This window comes from Balaenoptera ricei, chromosome 7 (genome assembly GCF_028023285.1).
Source record: "Balaenoptera ricei isolate mBalRic1 chromosome 7, mBalRic1.hap2, whole genome shotgun sequence".
Classification (NCBI taxonomy): domain Eukaryota; kingdom Metazoa; phylum Chordata; class Mammalia; order Artiodactyla; family Balaenopteridae; genus Balaenoptera; species Balaenoptera ricei.
In genome coordinates, this window is record NC_082645.1 from 108471892 (window position 1) to 108491614 (window position 19723).

Genomic DNA, 19723 nt, shown 5'->3' on the forward strand with positions numbered 1-19723 from the left:
TCAAAGCATTGCCAGGCAACTCAAAATCATACCTCTGTGTGGTGACTCTCACTATTGAGTAAAAGTAAAGGTTTACGGGTGATTTCCTGGAGCGAATGGCTCAGGGTTGGAAGAGCTACACCTGACAGCTACCAGGGTTAGTAGCAGCTGAAATGAACCAAATGCACAGGTCGCACGTCGCGAGGGAAGGGAGGTGGGTGTGCGTGCGCTCACCCAGCCCCAGATCCGTGAGCTCGGCGCTCCTCCTGCCCTGAGGGGGCCCCTCAGGACTGATCTGCAGGATGCGGTTGAGGGTGTGGATCCATTCATCCATATCTGACTCCGTTTCAGCCGCCAGCACAAAATAGGTCAGGTCATTCATTTTCAATTCAAAGGCATATTTTCTTAGTCGGTTATTCTGTGGCATGAAAAGAAAGAAAAGCACCAGACACCAAGTCTTAGAGAGTGGGAGACGTTTTTTACAGGGTCTTTCCTCATGAGTAGGTGACATCAAGGAGATCTTCCAAAACAGGACAAAAATTTAGCTGGATGAGAATCATTTCGTTTGGTTTCTTTCAAGCCTTTTTGTACGGACAGGTATTTTATTTATGTTTTTCTTGATTGGATGAGCAGGCTGGCTCAAAAATTTCATCTTCAGGCAGGTGGAGGAGTATATTCTAAGCTTCTTCAAATAGCTGCTTTGAGTTGCTGCCTTCAGTTTCTCACCTTGTGTTCTGTCTACAACTCACTCCAGTTGGGTTTTTGACCCCATCCTATCCCAGAGGCAGCACTTGCCAAGAACACCAACAAACTCTATGCTGCTGTACTACCCAAGGACATCTCTTTCTTCATATCTTCCTTGACCTTTCATCAGAATTAACACAGTGGCTTCTTGAAACCCATCTCTCTCTGGGTTTCTCCATGACTACACTCCATGACTACACTCTATTCTAGTTTTCTTTCCTCCTGAATGGCCACCGCTTTTCAGTCACCTCTACTGGCTCTTCCTTATCTTGGTGACTTGTCATGCTAACCTCAGCTCTGCCTTAGACTCCTTTCTTTCTCATCTGGTCCAATGGTTTTAAATGACAGCCATATGCCAGGGACCTCCAATTCCTTTCTCTGTCTCTGGCTTCTCCACCAACCTCCAGACTTTTCTCTAACTTGACATCTCTACTTTGCATTTTGTGACCAACCCACGAGGCTTTGTTCTAGTTCCCTGGATGTGCTCCCATCATAGGCTTTGTTGCTGCCACAGAGGCCTGAAACAACCCTCCCATCCCAATCATGATGCATGTGTTCACACACACAGCACGAAGTTTGCCCTTCAAGTACTTACGTGACTTGTATTCACTCTTCAGACCTCAAGTGAAGTTACCCTTGCTCATTGAACCTTCCCCAGTTCCCCAGTTAGGACAAGGTTCTTGTCCTCCGGGGCACTCACAACAACTTGGGATTACATGCTTATTCACTTTCATTTGTTTGTTTGAACTGTATATTCCTCCTTTACATCTGCCTCCATGAGAGCTGGGTCACCACTCTGTCCTGTACCAGGGCTCTCACATAGAAGGATTCAACAGCAGTGTGTTCAAAACAGTCATATCTTATAAATGAGACAGAAGAGGTTCTTATCCTTGGGAATGAATGAATGATTGAAGAAATGAACAAACAAATGAAAAACAAAGATTCTCTGTTGTGCAGAGAATTAAAATGGTCTGATGCGATGAGTAGCTACTTTAGATTGAACTTTCACAGAAGGTGAAATCTGTAAAAAGAAGTGAGCTGTTTAAAGATCAAAGAAGCACATTTAAAGTAGAGGGAATACAAAAGCAGATTATTACAGCAGTTTTATATATTCCTGCCATGAGATTAGAAATATAAATGCAAAGTAGAAACTTCCCCCAATGATATGAACTAGGGTTATATAACCTGCGGTGGCTGTAAGAATTTCTGAAGATATTCCACCTTTAATTCACTCCTAGGTACCTCTGATACAAGTATTCAACTCTTACCCACACTGTTCTAAAGCCTTTAGAGAACTCACAACTGTAATAAAGCAAAACCTACACAATTAAGATAAGTAAAATATAAATAATAGTAGAACCCTGAGATGAGAGCGGTACTACAGTGCGGGGTTGTGGCTAAACGTCAGGGTATAAATTCTTTCTGAGAACAGGATTGCTCTTTCTTGGTGGCAAGAAAGAATAACTTTTAATATACTCCTGGTAGTGTTCTCTTTCTTTGGGAGGCTCTTAAAAACTTCCCCAAATAGCGTTCTCCTTTCAACTTCCACAACAGTACGGTTACTACTACAAACATGACACTTACTAAACACTTGCCATCTATGTACCTGGCACTGTGCTGACCATTTCACAGTCACCATTTCATTTAAATCTCATAATAACTCTATGAGAGAAACTGTATCATTCCATTTAATGTATGGTAACATTGAGGCTTGGGGAGACAAATGAAAATATGCTTGGGATACATGGACAGCAAGTGGTGGAGACAGGAAATAATCCCTTTATCCTTTAACATCCCCTGAGATGACCCGGCACAAAGAAGATGCTCATCAGATGCCATTCTCCTTCTTTGCCCCCTGCCTGGCACAGTCACACACCAAATGGGTAACCATGGCCTGGGATGTTCTGGTTTCTCAAAGTAGACAGAGGGGCATCATACAAGACTCAAGAAAAAGTAAAATTTGGGAATTGAAGGAGAAAGAAGAATTAGCTAAAAAGCTAACTGTGATCCTCACTGTGGAATCTCACAGCTCAAATGGCACTTTCTAGACTCTGCCAAGGACAAGCTCTTTGCTCGTGTCCATACTTTCGTATTATTGTCAATTTTTATTATTTCTTTGCCCTGTAATGACTCACTTGCAGGCTGCCATTTTCAATCGCCCATGAGCCTGATAAGGGCAGAAGCTCACTAGTTACCCTCAGTGCATTGACAGTATTCATTCTTAAAGAGGTTCTCTCATGTTTACATTTTGTGCTGGGAAAAAACAGACAAGGTGTTGGAACAGGGGAGACGGGTGTTAACCAATTAATCACCCAAATGTGAAATTGGAAGATACATGTACTTAACTTTTGTATGAATGTATTGAAGAAGAGGCATGAAATCAAGGTATAAAAATTCTTTTTGAGAACAGGATTGTTACTGCAACATGAGAATACTACTTTTTTTTTTTAACATCTTTATTGGAGTATAATTGCTTTACAATGGTGTGTTGAGAATACTACTATTCTTGCAGAACCCTCTGTGTTCTGTGAGAGTACAGAAAGGGTGACTTGACTAGTAAAGGACCACAGTTGCATTGTGAGATCATTTGGGCTGCAGTGTAAACAGAGGCGGGGTGGTCGCTGGAAAGGCAGTGGCCCCTACCTGTCCTGTGCAAAGCAAACCTCCAGGTAGCTTCTTTAAGAATGCAAATTCTTAAAAGCTATGCTTGCCTCATGAGGAGTGGGGCAGACTCCCTCCACACACCCTCCCACACATTTCCCGGGGTGCTGAAGAAGGAGGTCCATAAAACCGCCTGTGACCTGCACTGACACAGAGGGTCTGAGGGCAAAGACAGATGGCCGAGAGCAGGTATAAAAGAGAGACACGTTGCTATGATAGTATTGTATCCTTCAAAAAGCAACAGGAACAGAAATAGACACTCAGAAAAGAACTAGAAGTGTCCAGAGTTCAGAGCAGACCTAAAGCATCTGAGCATAGCAGAATGCAAACAAATCCCAGTGTTGTCTTGAAAATAAAAGAAAGAATCTGCTTGACTAATTTAATGCTGTAAACAATGGGGACAGGCAGATGCAAAGCTATGTACAATGCTTATATTGGGTGGAAATTAAAAGTGGATTGAGCTGCAACCTGCTTTCAAATGCAGCTGTCAAGGAACTAATAACAAACATGACAAAATAAGAACAAAACTTGATTTTCTAAATTGCCTTCTGTACTTTAAATGAATTAAATATGATGGCCAACTTCAACAATATTATATATTAAATTTTTTTGAAAATTTGAGCAAAGTATAACAAGCCCTTGTTTCTCAAAAAGGGATATTTATAAATGAAATAAATATTCAATTCACAACTTCTCAAAAGCCAAATTATCTTTTTCTCCTTGGAGTGAAACAGAACTACTTGCAGTGAAGAGAAGCTTATGTTGGGGAAAACTACGATGCCTAAGTGGTTTTCCATCTCACTCTCCATAATCTCCAAGATAATGGCATATAAAACAGCAAAAAAGAAAAACCCAAAGCAGAAAACCAATGGGACATTTTTATAATCTTGAAATGCAATGTTAAGTCATTAAAATGATAATCAAGAAGTAATCGTTTTCTTCTTATTACTCCTCAAAGTTTCCTTTATTTTCCTGAAATCAGTATCCTTTGTGACCGATGCAACTACTTGGTTCATTCAAGCTCACCACAGTCTATCTACGTGACTTAATAAATAAAAGGAAACTGGAAATATGTCCTAATGCCACACGATGTGCTTAATGAGTTGTGGCAAACTGGTCTCTTTCCACAATATTCATCTGGAAAAGTTTCGAAATAGATACTCCAATAAAACCACCAAAGCCAATGGAGGACTGAATATTGAAGGAAGTTATTCAAGCAAAATATGCCACTGTACCTATTATGTGGCTAGCATCTTTTACAGAATTTTGCCGAAACAAGAGAAGAGTTTTAAGAGGAAACACACAACATCAAATCCAGGTTACTGGTATTGACGGCTACCATCCATGCTGTCCTTTCCATTCTCTGTATGCTTATTTGTTCATTCATTCAACAAAGATATATTGGCTACCTTCTATGTGCCAAGTACAGAGCATTAAAAAATGTTCAAGCGAACTGCTTGCCCTCACTGAACTTACATTCTACTGTAATGTAATGTCAGGAAAAAATAAGCAATATATATATATATTACATATGTATAATATAAGGTAGCATCATGCAGTGATAAATGTAATATCCTTCTTACATATGTCATCAGAACCTATTGTTTGAGATGTGTCACTCATGTTTAATTACTCAGGCATGTGCTATATCTGTTCTGTGTTTTTCGGTGCATCCTCCCACAGGCTGGAAGTTCTTTGAAGACACAAACCACATCTAATTCATGTTTGGCTTTCCCACAATGCTTTGCATAAAGCAAAAGTTTCCATATGTATTTGCTGAAATAAATTCTACATCTAAAACTCACTGCTTAAATGACACACCAGCATCTATCTTTGTAGTGCTTCTTCTGCCTGTGCGGCTTATGTAGGATGAATGTATGTATCTATGCAAGCATGCCCACTGGATGTACGATCACTAGAGCATTTCCTCGGGCACCTTTCTGTAACTTTGGACATTCTTCTGCCTCAAATGTAATTTTTCCATTTATTAGCTCTGTGACTTGGGCAAGCCACTTTATCTCGCTGAGTTTTATTTTAATAAATTGGGACAATAATAATACATGTTCCATCAACTGTTGTCAAATAATGTATTAGATGAAGAAGGTTACAAGTGTCATTCTGGTTTTTATTGTTATCATGGGAAGTGAGATTCTTTACAGCCAAGGTTTGCTAATGGGGGGTTTATAGGTCATAGTTGGCTTCTAAATTTATTTTCCTTGGGAGGTACACATTTTTTCCCCTCCCAGTTTGACTGCCTTTATATGGGCACACACAGTTTGAGCTGTTTCTGTTATCTCACAGCTGACCCTACTTCCCTCCTGTAGTGGCCTGAGCTGCAGAAGGCATCTGAATTTCTAGACTCTGGTTAAGCCCCTAAGGCCGTTGTCTTGGAACCCACATCCACAAGGTGGAAGATCAGCACCTAGGAGGAAATCAACAGCATTCAGCACCACACCACCCCCATTTAAGCCTTTATGTATCAAGTGACATCAGTCATTGTCACTGTTGAGGTAGGGACCCTAGGAAGCTGGGATTCCTGGGTTATTCACTCCCTTTGCAGTGGCAGGATCTGGAATGGATGGATGGATGGATGGATGGACCAATGAATGAATGAATGAATGAGAAGACTCTTAAGGAACAAGATAGGATAGCTTAGGTCCAAATAGCCCTTAGTCTCAAATCAAAACTGAAGTAGCAAAAATTGGAAGTTCTGCTCCAGATTGGGAATGAGGCGTGTAAAACAGATCTAGTACTGTTCGATGACATTACAAAAAAGTGGAAAACTACTGTTAGGTCTCAATTTTACCAAGATACAGGAAATTTCCAATCATAAACGTCACCTAAAGTCTCTGGGTAGGAGTTTCTCTCTATTTGAAGTCGCCCTTGAAATATATTTCTAAGAATTGCAAGGATCATTCTTAGGAAAGCACAATGATATAGAATGGGTCTGAATGAAGCAAACTAAAACGGCTTGTTCACTCAAGACTGTTATGTGCATGAATGCCCTGAGAATGCTGGGTGGTAGGTAGCACTTCCTGAGGCAAACTCTTTGTTTCTCTTCTCTGTTTTATTCAAGGGAAACTGACAATGATTCTTGACAAAATAGGTCTGACTCATCCTATTATTCATTTGCTTTGTGCTTCTGTGTGTACGTGTTTCGTCTCCAGGCACATTTTGTGCCTGAGAACTTGCTGGAACAATGACTAAACTTGCACTATCTGATTCAGTATCTTTTTTTCCAGATGCAAAATTTACAAGTTAGAAAGAGCTGTAAGCAAATACATAAGAACTGGCAGACATAAGGTGACAAGGGACCCAGATGTCTACCTTCCTAAAGTGATCTCAAGAAGCTAAAGGTCCCTCCCTCTATAAAGGGTAACAAGCTCTTGATAAAGAGGAATACAAATATAGGGATACAGAGCCGAACCCTTTAAAAGATAAAATACATGTTCCCGGGTATTTGAATGGCTATCTATTGGAAAGTGAAGTAGGATTATTCAGTTGCGCTTGAAGGTGCAAAATCTACCTTGGAGATTCCTACCTATATGCCCATTTTTTCTATGCATCCTTCCAGCCAACCCAGAAGAGTTTATCACTGTTCCGTGCTCCTAGAACATTCCATAGAAAGTGTCATTTATACCTCCATTATAGCTCTTGAGACACTGTGTAATAGTGAGTTATGAGCCTATGTCCTTCTCTGGTCATGATTTCAGCAGGGAATTCCTAATGCCTAAGCACAGTTCCAGCATGTCATAAGCACTAAATAAGTTTGCTGGATGAATGAATGAATGAAGAAAGAAATGGATAAATTAGCAAGTTTAGGTAGATATTTCAGGAAGGTGAATCAATATTTTCTAGAAGGGCTTTCCTATGATGGGGTGTTTATCTCTCAAAGTTGTGACCTTTGCAATTAATGGAAAAACTAGGAAAGGATGGCTGAGGACACACTATCTCCCAGATCCTTATCACATGTTAGCACATTTGTTTTACTTTTACAGATGAGACACCAGAAATCAAAGAGCTTGAGTAACTTACTCAAGGCTCTCAGATAGTAAATGGTGAAACTAGGATTCGAACATTGACCAGTAAAAACCCCAAGCTTACGTTTTCCTAAGAAGACATTCTCTTTCCAAGGTACTGCTTAAGCAGAGACTGAAACACAGTCTAAGATGTCATGGAGAAAAGGGACCTGTAGTGGAAGGTCAGATTAGAGCACTAACTAACTCTGTGTGTTCAACAGAGCTACAAGGTTCTTGGAAGAAGAAATTACACAATAATTCATATCTCGGAGGTGGGAGAAGATGGCGGAAGAGTAAGACGCGGAGATCACCTTCCTTCCCACAGATACAGTAGAAATACATCTACACGTGGAACTGCTCCTACAGAACACCCACTGAACGCTGGCAGAAAACGTCAGACCTCCCAAAAGGCAAGAAACTCCCCCCGTACTTGGGTAGGGCAAAAGAAAAAAGAAATAACAGAGACAAAAGAATAGGGCCGGCACCTGCACCAGTGGGAGGGAGCTGTGAAGGAGGAAAGGTTTCCACACACTAGGAAGCCCCTTCGCGGGCAGAGACTGAGGGTGGCGGAGGGGGGAAGCTTCGGAGCCACGGAGGAGAGCGCAGCCACAGGGGTGCGGAGGGCAAAGCGGAGAGATTCCCGCACTTCCCACACTGAGGCTCGGCGCTGACCAGCACTCACCAGCCCGAGAGGCTTGTCTGCTCAGCCGCCGGGGCGGGCGGGGCTGGGAGCTGAGGCTCGGGCTGCGGTCGGATCGCAGGGAGAGGACTGGGGTTGGCGGCGTGAACACAGCCTGAAGGGGTTAGCGCACCACAGCTGGCTGGGAGGGAGTCCGGGAAAAAGTCTGCAGCTGCCGAAGAGGCAAGAGACCTTTTCTTGCTTCTTTGTTTCGCGATGCGCAAGGAGAGGGGATTCAGAGCGCCGCCTACACGAGCTCCAGAGACGGGCGCGAGCCGCAGCGATCAGCACGGACCCCAGAGGTGGGCGTGAGACGCTGGGGCTGCTGCTGCCGCCTCCAAGAAGCCTGTGTGCGAGCACAGGTCACTCTCCACACCGCCCCTCCCGGGAGCCTGTGCAGCCCGCCACTGCCAGGCTCCCGTGATCCGGGGACAACTTCCCCGGGAGAACGCACGGCGCACCTCAGGCTGCTGCAACGTCACGACGCCTCTGCCACCGCAGGCTCGCCCCGCCTCCTCCGTACCCCTCCCTCCCCCCGGCCTGAGTGAGCCAGAGCCCCCGAAGCAGCTGCGCCTTTAACCCCGTCCTGTCTGGGCGGGGAACAGACACCCTCAGGCGACCTACATGCAGAGGCGGGTCCAAATCCAAAGCTGAACCCCAGGAGCTGTGCGAACAGAGAAGAGAAGGGGAAATCTCTCCCAGTAGCATCAGAAGCAGTGGATTAAAACTCCACAAACAACTTGATGTGCCTGCATCTGTTGAATACCTGAATAGACAACGAATCATCCCAAATTCAGGAGGTGGACTTCGGGAGCAGGATATATTAATTTTTCCCCTTTTCCTTTTTTTGTGAGTGTATATGTATATGCTTCTGGGTGAGATTTTGTCTGTATAGCTGTGCTTTATAATAGCTTTATTTTACTTCACTATATTATAGCCTCTTTCTTTCTTTCTTTCTATTTTTTCTCTCTTTTACTCTGAGCCGTGTGGACAAAAGGCTCTTGGTGCTCCAGCCAGGCATCAGGGCCGTACCTCTGAGGTGGGAGAGCCAACTTCAGGACACTGGTCCACAAGAGACCTCCCAGCTCCACGTAATACCAAACGGCAAAAATCTCTCAGAGATCTCCATCTCAACATCAAGACCCAGCATCACTCAATGACCAATAAGCTACAGTGCTGAACACCCTATGCCAAACAACTAGCAAGACAGGAACACAGCCCCATCCATTAGCAGAGAGGCTGCCTAAAATCATAATAAGGCCACAGACACCCCAAAATACACCAGACGTGGACGTGCCCATCAGAAAGACAAGATCCAGCCTCATCCACCAGAACTCAGGCACTAGTTCCCTCCACCAGGAAGCCTACACAACCCACTGAACCAACCTTAGCCACTGGGGACAGATACCAAAAACAACGGGAACTACGAACCTGCAGCCTGTGAAAAGGAGACCCCAAACACAGTAAGATAAGCAAAATGAGATGACAGAAAAACACACAGCAGATGAAGGAACAGGGTCAAAACACACCAGACTTAACAAATGAAGAGGAAATAGGTAGTCTACCTGAAAAAGAATTCAGAATAATGATAGTAAGGATGATCCAAAATCTGGGAAATAGAATAGACAAAATGCAAGAAACATTTAACAAGGACGTAGAAGAACTAAAGAGGAACCAAGCAACGATGAAAAACACAATAAATGAAATTAAAAATACTCTAGATGGGATCAATAGTAGAATAACTGAGGCAGAAGAAAGGATAAGTGACCTGGAAGATAAAATGGTGGAAATAACTACTGCAGAGCAGGATAAAGAAAAAAGAATGAAAAGAACTGAGGACAGTCTCAGAGACCTCTGGGACAACATTAAACGCACCAACATTCGAATTATAGGGGTCCCAGAAGAAGAAGAGAAAAAGAAAGGGACTGAGAAAATATTTGAAGTGATTATAGTTGAAAACTTCCCTAATATGGGAAAGGAAATAGTTAACCAAATCCTGGAAGCACAGAGAGTCCCATACAGGATAAACCCAAGGAGAAACACGCCAAGACACATATTAATCAAACTGTCAAAAATTAAATATAAGGAAAACATATTAAAAGCAGCAAGGGAAAAAAAACAAATAACACACAAGGGAATCCCCATAAGGTTAACAGCTGATCTTTCAGCAGAAACTCTGCAAGCCAGAAGGCAGTGGCAGGATATACATAAAGTGAGGAAGGAGAAAAACCTACAACCAAGATTACTCTACCCAGCAAGGATCTCATTCAGATGTGATGGAGAAATTAAAACCTTTACAGACAAGCAAAAGCTGAGAGAGTTCAGCACCACCAAATCAGCTTTACAACAAATGCTAAAGGAACTTCTCTAGGCAAGAAACACAAGAGAAGGAAAACACCTACAATAACAAACCCAAAACATTTAAGAAAATGGGAATAGGAACATACATATCGATAATTACCTTGAATGTAAATGGATTAAATGCTCCCACCAAAAGACACAGGCTGGCTGAATGGATACAAAAACAAGACCCATATATATGCTGTCTACAAGAGACCCACTTCAGACCTAGAGACACATACAGACTGAAAGTGCGGGGATGGAAAAAGATATTCCATGCAAATGGAAATCAAAAGAAAGCTCGAGTAGCAATTCTCATATCAGACAAAATAGACTTTAAAATAAAGACTATTACAAGAGACAAAGAAGGACACTAGATAATGATCAAGGGATCGATCCAAGAGGAAGGTATAACAATTGTAAATATTTATGCACCCAACATAGGAGCACCTCAATACATAAGGCAAATACTAACAGCCACAAAAGGGGAAATCGACAGCAACACAATCATAGTAGGGGACTTTAACACCCCACTTTCACCAATGGACAGATCATCCAAAATGAAAATAAATAAGGAAACACAAGCTTTAAATGATACATTAAACAAGATGGACTTAATTGATATTTATAGGACATTCCACCCAAAAACAACAGAATACACATTTTTCTCAAGTGCTCATGGAACATTCTCCAGGATAGATCATATCTTGGGTCACAAATCAAGCCTTGGTAAATTTAAGAAAATTGAAATCGTATCAAGTAGCTTTTCCGACCACAACGCTATGAGACTAGATATCAATTACAGGAAGAGATCTGTAAAAAATACAAACACATGGAGGCTACACAATACACTACTTAATAACGAAGTGATCACTGAAGAAATCAAAGGGGAAATCAAAAAATACCTAGAAACAAATGACAATGGAGATACGACGACCCAAAACCTATGGGACGCAGCAAAAGCAGTGCTAAGAGGGAAGTTTATAGCAATACAAGCCTACCTCAAGAAACAGGAAACATCTCGAATAAACAACCTAACCTTGCACCTAAAGCAATTAGAGAAAGAAGAACAAAAAACCCCCAAAGCCAGCAGAAGGAAAGAAATCATAAAGATTAGGTCAGAAATAAATGAAAAAGAAATGAAGGAAACAATAGCAAAAATCAATGGAACTGGGGGCTTCCCTGGTGGCGTAGTGGTTGAGAATCTGCCTGCTAATGCAGGAGACACGGGTTCGCGCCCTGGTCTGGGAAGATCCCACATGCCGCGGAGCAGCTGGGCCCGTGAGCCACAATTACTGAGCCTGCGCGTCTGGAGCCTGTGCTCCGCAACAAGAGAGGCCGCGATAGTGAGAGGCCCGCGCACCGCGATGAAGAATGGCCCCCACTTGCCGCAACTGGAGAAAGCCCTCTCACAGAAACGAAGACCCAGCACAGCAATCAATCAATCAATCAATCAATCAATTAAATAAATAAATAAATAAACCAATGAGGCAACTGGGAAGCATATAAGTGGGGGAGAGGTTTGAGGTCAAATTTCTTAAAAAAAAAAAAAAAAAAAAAATCAATGGAACTAAAAGCTGGTTCTTTGAGAAGATAAACAAAATTGATAAACCATTAGCCAGACTCATCAAGAGAAAAAGGGAGAAGACTCAAATCAATAGAATTAGAAATGAAAAAGGAGAAGTAACCACTGACACTGCAGAAATACAAACGATCATGAGAGATTACTACAAGCAACTCTATGCCAATAAAATGGACAACCTGGAAGAAATGGACAGATTCTTAGAAATGCACAAACTGCCAAGACTGAACCAGGAAGAAATAGAAAATATGAACAGACCAAGCACAAGCACTGAAATTGAAACTGTGATTAAAAACCTTCCAACAAACAAAAGCCCAGGACCAGATGGCTTCACAGGTGAATTCTATCAAACATTTAGAGAAGAGCTAACACCTATCCTTCTCAAACTCTTCCAAAATATTGCAGAGGGAGGAACACTCCCCAACTCATTCTACGAGGCCACCATCACCCTGATACCAAAACCAGACAAAGATGTCACAAAGAAAGAAAACTACAGGCCAATATCACTGATGAACATAGATGCAAAAATCCTCAACAAAATACTAGCAAACAGAATCCAACAGCACATTAAAAGGATCATACACCATGATCAAGTGGGGTTTATCCCAGGAATGCAAGGATTCTTCAACATACGTAAATCAATCAATGTGATACACCATATTAACAAATTGAAGGGGAAAAACCATATGATCATCTCAATAGATGCAGAGAAAGCTTTTGACAAAATTCAACACCCATTTATGATAAAAGCCCTGCAGAAAGTAGGAATAGAGGGAACTTTCCTCAACATAATAAAGGCCATATATGACAAACCCACAGCCAACATTGTCCTCAATGGTGAAAAACTGAAACCATTTCCACTAAGATCAGGAACAAGACAAGGTTGCCCACTCTCACCACTATTATTCAACATAGTTTTGGAAGTGTTAGCCACAGCAATCAGAGAAGACAAAGAAATAAAAGGAATCCAAATCGGAAAAGAAGAAGTAAAGCTGTCACTGTGTGCAGATGACATGATACTATACATAGAGAATCCTAAAGATGCTACCAGAAAACTCCTAGAGCTAATCAATGAATTGGGTAAAGTAGCAGGATACAAAATTAATGCACAGAAATCTCTTGCATTTCTATACACTAATGACGAAAAATCTGAAAGTGAAATTAAGAAAACACTCCCGTTTACCATTGCAACAAAAAGAATAAAATATCTAGGAATAAACCTACCTAAGGAGACAAAAGACCTGTATACAGAAAATTATAAGACACTGATGAAAGAAATTAAAGATGATACAAATAGATGGAGAGATATACCATGTTCCTGGATTGGAAGAATCAACATTGTGAAAATGACACTACTACCCGAAGCAATCAACAGATTCAATGCAATCCCTATCAAACTACCACTGGCATTTTTCACAGAACTAGAACAAAAAATTTCACAATTTGTATGGAAACACAAAAGACCCCGAATAGCCAAAGCAATCTTGAGAACGAAAAATGGAGCTGGGGGAATCAGGCTCCCTGACTTCAGACTATATTACAAAGCTTCAGTAATCAAGACAGTTTGGTACTGGCACAAAAACAGAAATATAGATCAATGGAACAGGATAGAAAGCCCAGAGATAAACCCACACACATATGGTCACCTTATCTTTGATAAAGAAGGCAAGCATATACAGTGGAGAAAAGACAGCCTCTTCAATAAGTGGTGCTGGGAAAATTGGACAGCTACATGTAAAAGTATGAAATTAGAACACTCCCTGACACCATGCACAAAAATAAACTCAAAATGGATTAAAGACCTAAGTGTAAGGGCAGACACTATCAAACTCTTAGAGGAAAACATAGGCAGAACACTCTATGACATACATCACAGCAAGATTCTTTTTGACCCAGCTCCCAGAGAAACGGAAATAAGAACACAAATAAACAAATGGGACCTAATGAAACTTAAAAGCTTTTGCACAGCAAAGGAAACCATAAACAAGACCAAAAGACAACCATCAGAATGGGAGAAAATATTTGCAAATGAAGCAACTGACAAAGGATTAATCTCCAAGATTTACAAGCAGCTCATGCAGCTCAATAACAAAAAAACGAACAACCCAATCCAAAAATGGGCAGAAGACCTAAATAGACATTTCTCCAAAGAAGATATACAGATGGCCTACAGACACATGAAAGAATGCTCAACATCATTAATCATTAGAGAAATGCAAATCAAAACTACAATGAGATATCATCTCACACCGGTCAGAATGGTCATCATCAAAAAATCTAGAAACAATAAATGCTGGAGAGGGTGTGGAGGAAAGGGAACCCTCTTGCACTGTTGGTGGGAATGTAAATTGATACAGCCACTATGGAGAACAGTATGGAGGTTCCTTAAAAAACTACAAATAGAACTACCATACGACCCAGCAATCCCACTACTGGGCATATACCCTGAGAAAACCATAGGTCAAAAAGAGTCATGTACCAAAATGTTCATTGCAGCTCTATTTACAATAGCCAGGACATGGAAGAAACCTAAATGTCCATTTACAGATGAATGGATAAAGAAGATGTGGCACATATATACAATGGAATATTACTCAGCTATAAAAAGAAATGAAATGGAGGTATTTGTAATGAGGTGGATGGAGTTAGAGTCTGTCATACAGAGTGAAGTAAGTCAGAAAGAGAAAAACAAATACAGTATGCTAACACATATATACGGAATCTAAGGAAAAAAAAAAAAAAAGGCCATGAAGAACCTAGTGGCAAGACGGGAATAAAGACACAGACCTACCAGAGAATGGACTTGAGGATATGGGGAGGGGGTGGGGTGAGATGTGACAGGGTAAGAGAGTGTCATGTACATATATACACTACCAAATGTAAAATAGATAGCTAGTGGGAAGCAGCCGCATAGCACAGGGAGATCAGCTCGGTGCTTTGTGACCACCTAGAGGGGTGGGATGGGGAGGGTGGGAGGGAGGGAGATGCAAGAGGGAAGAGATATGGGAACATATTGTATATGTATAACTGATTCACTTTGTTATAAAGCAGAAGCTAACACACCATTGTAAGGCAATTATACTTCAATAAAGATGTTTAAAAAAATAATAATTCATATCTCTGCAAACTTAATAGCTAACAAGGGCTACAATGATACTTCTTAGAAGATGATGACTCATTTGCTAGAGCAAATTTGGAAGTACAAATAGAAAAGAAAAAAGTTTTTCAGCTCAATGTCTGTAAAATGTAGTTATTGATCTTTAACCTATTGCTAAAGTATTATTTCATATTTCTAAAGCCAAAGAGTCTCCTTTGTGACCAACAATAGAAAACTATCTTCACCCTCCACTAAGATCCTTATTGCCCTTTCCATAAGGAAAGTTGGCATCTGTGTTATAAAGCAGTTAGCTTTCATTTCTAGTGGAGGACTCAGCAACACTTAATTAATTCTTTCCTTTTAAAGTGCAGCATTATTACTTTCTGGAGAAATTCCAGATTTTAACGGATAAACCATCCAGAAATAATCTAGGCTTGAGTGACTAAAGAGAACTCTATTTTGCATTCACACATCTGAGTGCCCCTGGTATTAATCCGAAATGTAATCTCAGCCATGTAGCAAGTTATGTGAATGCCGGTGGTTTGGTGATAAGGTAAAGAATTGTTCCTAGTGGCCTGTGACCAAGAATAGAGTCCTCAACCTAAATGGGCCAGCATCTTAATGTGAAATTTGAGGGAAGACTGCTAAAACACTTGATTGCTTCAATTTTTACATGAGAGAGAATAAGGATAGCTATTTCATCAGAGTAGAAAGAATAAAATTTTTGAAAATAAGATGTCCAAGTGAGGCCTATGGATATATTTTGCTTCCCTTTGCCACCGTGGTCCATGTCAAACTTAATACTAAGGACAATAATTTGAGGACCAAGGCTTTGCAGAACAGCATTGTCTGTTACAGCAGGCACTGTGTCTGTTTCTGAGATTAACTCTTGAGAATCAATGTAATCCTTGCCTTTGAAGAAACCTGCTCTTCGAAGAAGGATGATGCATTTATACACGGTAAATTTACTATCTTATTATTTATTACCTAATAATAAAGACAACATTCATGAAGAGCCTACTTTGAACTATGTGATTTACATGTAATCTTACTGAATTCTTTGGCTTGGTGGATCTCTACACTACAGCCATGCAGGTGGTCATTTTCCTCTTTGCCTTGAGTACAGCAGACTTGCTCTTGCCTCAGGACCTTTGCACTTGCTGCCCCTGCATATTCTTTAATCTCTAGATCAAATATTTTATCTTCATAAATGTTTTTCTCACTTCTGGAGCATAAAGATTCCTTTGCAACCTCACCATCGTCTCTCTACCTTCTGTAACCCTGTTTATTTTCTTTATTCCAGATTTTACCAATCATTCCACTCTGTTTATTTCTTTCTTTACGTATTTTCTGTTTTCCTTACTTTATTGAAATGAGTTTTGTGAAAGCAGGTATCTAGGCTGCCTTGCTCTCCACTGAATCCTTGGAGTTTGAAACAGTTCACGGCTCATATCAGATACTCCATACATATTTTTGGAATGAATGAATAATGATTGGATGAACACACTTTTTGATTAAAAAAACTCGTGGGAAAAGAGATTTCTACTCACCTGCACCACACCTGTACAGGAATCCAAAAAGATGCAACCTTTGGGTTCTTTGGATATTTTTTCATCTTTGTAAAAATTCATGATGTAGGAATTATCTGGCAACTGAGTCAGCTGGAAGAAGCGCTTTTTGAATGACTAAATAAAGGGAATAAAATATAAGGAGGTAGTTCAAATTCACAGAAATTAAGACTACTTCTAATTCCTTCAAGAGTGCTACATTTCTAGGGCACTGTTCTAGAGAAGAACGTCCTCCTTTCTCATAAATAAAATATGACACGAAAAACAAACTCAATGCAAATGGCTCTCCTCTGTTCTGTGACCGAAGTGGAGGAGGGTGTGAAGAAAGGTGGCAGAAACAAAGATGAGTCTTGATGTCTCCTTACCCGAACAGTAACGGTATTATTCACGGTGCTGTTAAAATTCCCCTTGTAGAGCCAGCCAGACTTGAAAACTCCGGTTCCTCCCATTCCCCCTCCGCCCTTGGAGGATGAGTGAGAAGTGGTATCCTGTACAGAAGGCATCATTAGCATTACAGCCATCTTTTGTGAATCCCAGATCTTAGACACTGCACTTAAAAACGAGACTCCTTTTTCTCTCTTTGACTCATCTTAAAAAATCATGTTCAATTTCAAAACACACGTGATTCATTTTATCTAAAAGCCTTCACACCAACAGCTACTGCAGCTTTAGGAGAAACTGGTCTGAATTTGAAACACGCTAGTGAAAGACAGGAGCTAATTATCCTCATGTTTTAAACATTTCACTTTCAACCATTTACTTACTTCATCCTTATCAGCATCTTCATGGTCAACCTCAAAGGAATGTGAAGGAAGTTTCTCCGGTTTGTATTCTGCTCTGATATTAAAAAAAAAAAGATTCTGATTTGTCATTTGAGACATTGCTTTCAGCTGGGAAACAGCTATTGTGGTGGCTTTCTTACACATTTTTATAAAATAATATAATCTCGTGAGGGATCCATTTCCTTTGGAAGTATTAACTTTCCCCCTACACCATTATATCTCATCTCCAGTAAATAAATCTCCATTTTAAACCACAGAGTTACTATTTGTACAGATTTACACATGTCCTTTTTAATTAGATGAAGGTAAGTGGGATGATTTTAAGGGCTTGGTGATTTATATTTTCCTTCCTCCACATTTTGAAGTGGAATATAAAGTACTGATATTTTCATTATCTTTTTTTTTTTTTTTTCCCTTTGCCTTTATGTGACATGTCCAAGGCTACAGGACAGTCATTTGAAGAACCACCCAGGGCTCTGGCCACCAGGCTGCGCTGCTCCCCTAACCTTGGCCTCTCCCCAAAGCCTGCACCAACGTGACTTAGCAGCAATTGTGCTCACTTTGGGGATTTCCATGGTAGCACAGAAAAGCCTCTTAGAGCATCACTGACCAGCCCAGAGGAGCAAGAGCGTACACTTGGCTCCAGAAATGGTAAAATAAGACAGAAATAAACTTTCCTTGGCTTGATTCTATCTCATAACACATGGTTGAATGGAAACCAGACAGTATCATCCACAATTCAGGCATTCCTTTATACCTAACTAGAAATCCTACACAGAGAATTGGCATGGGAGATTTGTTTTCTTTAGAATGATTTTATTATGTAGAAGCAATCTCAGAATTTGACTATTGAGAAAAAAGCCCAGGGGCACATTCAGTATTCCCATTACAAATGGTTTCCTATGTTGATGGTGTTCCAGATAGCACGGTGAATGACCAAGGACTCTTTATATGTATTCATATATGTCTATACATACATGTGTATATGTATATGTACACACACACATATATATATATTATATATGTACTCATAAAATCACCAAGCCGTGCATTCACATAGGGATTCAGTGGATTCAAACGGATTCAAAATATTCTGTACCCTCCTTCTGAAAGACATAGAAATGCCCATTCCCAGTTCATAGCAGAGAAAGAGCACAAAAAGAACACCGTCCTCACTATTAAATTGTAGAAAAGCCTGAGATCAGAACCACACCCTCCATACCTGATCAAAGTTTTTTCTATTGTGGTAAAATATACATAACAGAAGAATTACTATTTTAACTGTTTTTAAGTGCACAGTTCAGTAGCATTAAGTAGATTCACACTGTACAACCATCACCACTGTCCATCTCCAGACCATTTTTATTCCCAAACTGACTCTGTACCCATTAAACAATAATTCCCCATTTTTCCCTTTCCCCAGCCCTGGGTTATCATTCTACTTTCTATCTCTATGAAATGAACTATTCTTGGTACTTCATACGAGTGGAGTCATGCAATATTTGTCTTTTTTGTGGCTGGCTTATTTCACTTAGCATAATGTCTTCAAGGTTCATTCATGTTGGGGAGTGTATCAGGATTTCATTCCTTTTTAAGGCTGAACAATATTCCATTGTAACCTGGTAAGAGTTTGTGCTCCCAAAGTCATTTCCATGAAGGTATCCTGGATCTACAGAATTAGGACTGTCTTCCTGTAGATGCTGAGCGTACGTCTCTTATGATGCTCTCCTGGTTCTGTTATTTGGTCGCCTGTCTTAGCCCTCCAGCAGATTATACATTTCTTGAAACCAGTGACTCTAATGAAGTCCCATCTACATCTCACTCAGCTTTTTTCTTTCCTGTTGTAGACATGATCAATATGCATTTGCTGACTGAATTATTGAGAGGCAAGGTGAACAAGGATATCACAGAAGTGAGATAATATGAAAAGGTATAACTTAAAATTTTGTTTTTGGAAGGCATCTTGGCGATGTTCTTTTTAGCAGTAGGACACATTTTTGGTGATCAAAATCCTAAGAGGCACCTCCAATATGTTAAATAGGTTTTTAAAAAGTATCTTATTATTGTGAATTTATCCTATAAATTCAAATTAATGAAAGTCCCTTGCTACTAAAATTCATAACTAATAAAAATAAAGCTATTCTGGGGTACAAAGTACTTGATATTGAGTGTTATAAATGATATCTACAGTCTCACTTCAGTCCTAATTCTAATTTATTTCTCTATTTTGTTTCGGTTCCACAGTCTTGATAGGACATCCCAAGACCCATAT

General features: G+C 40.4%; 1 protein-coding gene across 13 annotated transcripts in view; it reads right to left on the reverse strand.

Annotated features, from left to right (window-relative positions):
- Positions 1-19723, reverse strand: part of DOCK10 (dedicator of cytokinesis 10) — a 288822-nt gene that overhangs the window by 108909 nt on the left and 160190 nt on the right. For all 13 annotated transcript variants that reach the window (XR_009504315.1, XR_009504316.1, XM_059928831.1 and 10 more), the window contains 4 exons: positions 17434-17506; positions 17035-17157; positions 16652-16786; positions 214-397 (listed from right to left, as the gene is read on the reverse strand). Coding sequence is in view for 11 of the 13 variants with exons in the window: in XM_059928831.1 (XP_059784814.1) it covers positions 214-397; positions 16652-16786; positions 17035-17157; positions 17434-17506 (515 nt within the window). In the remaining 2 variants the exon portion in view is untranslated. The remainder of the gene's footprint in view (positions 1-213; positions 398-16651; positions 16787-17034; positions 17158-17433; positions 17507-19723) is intronic.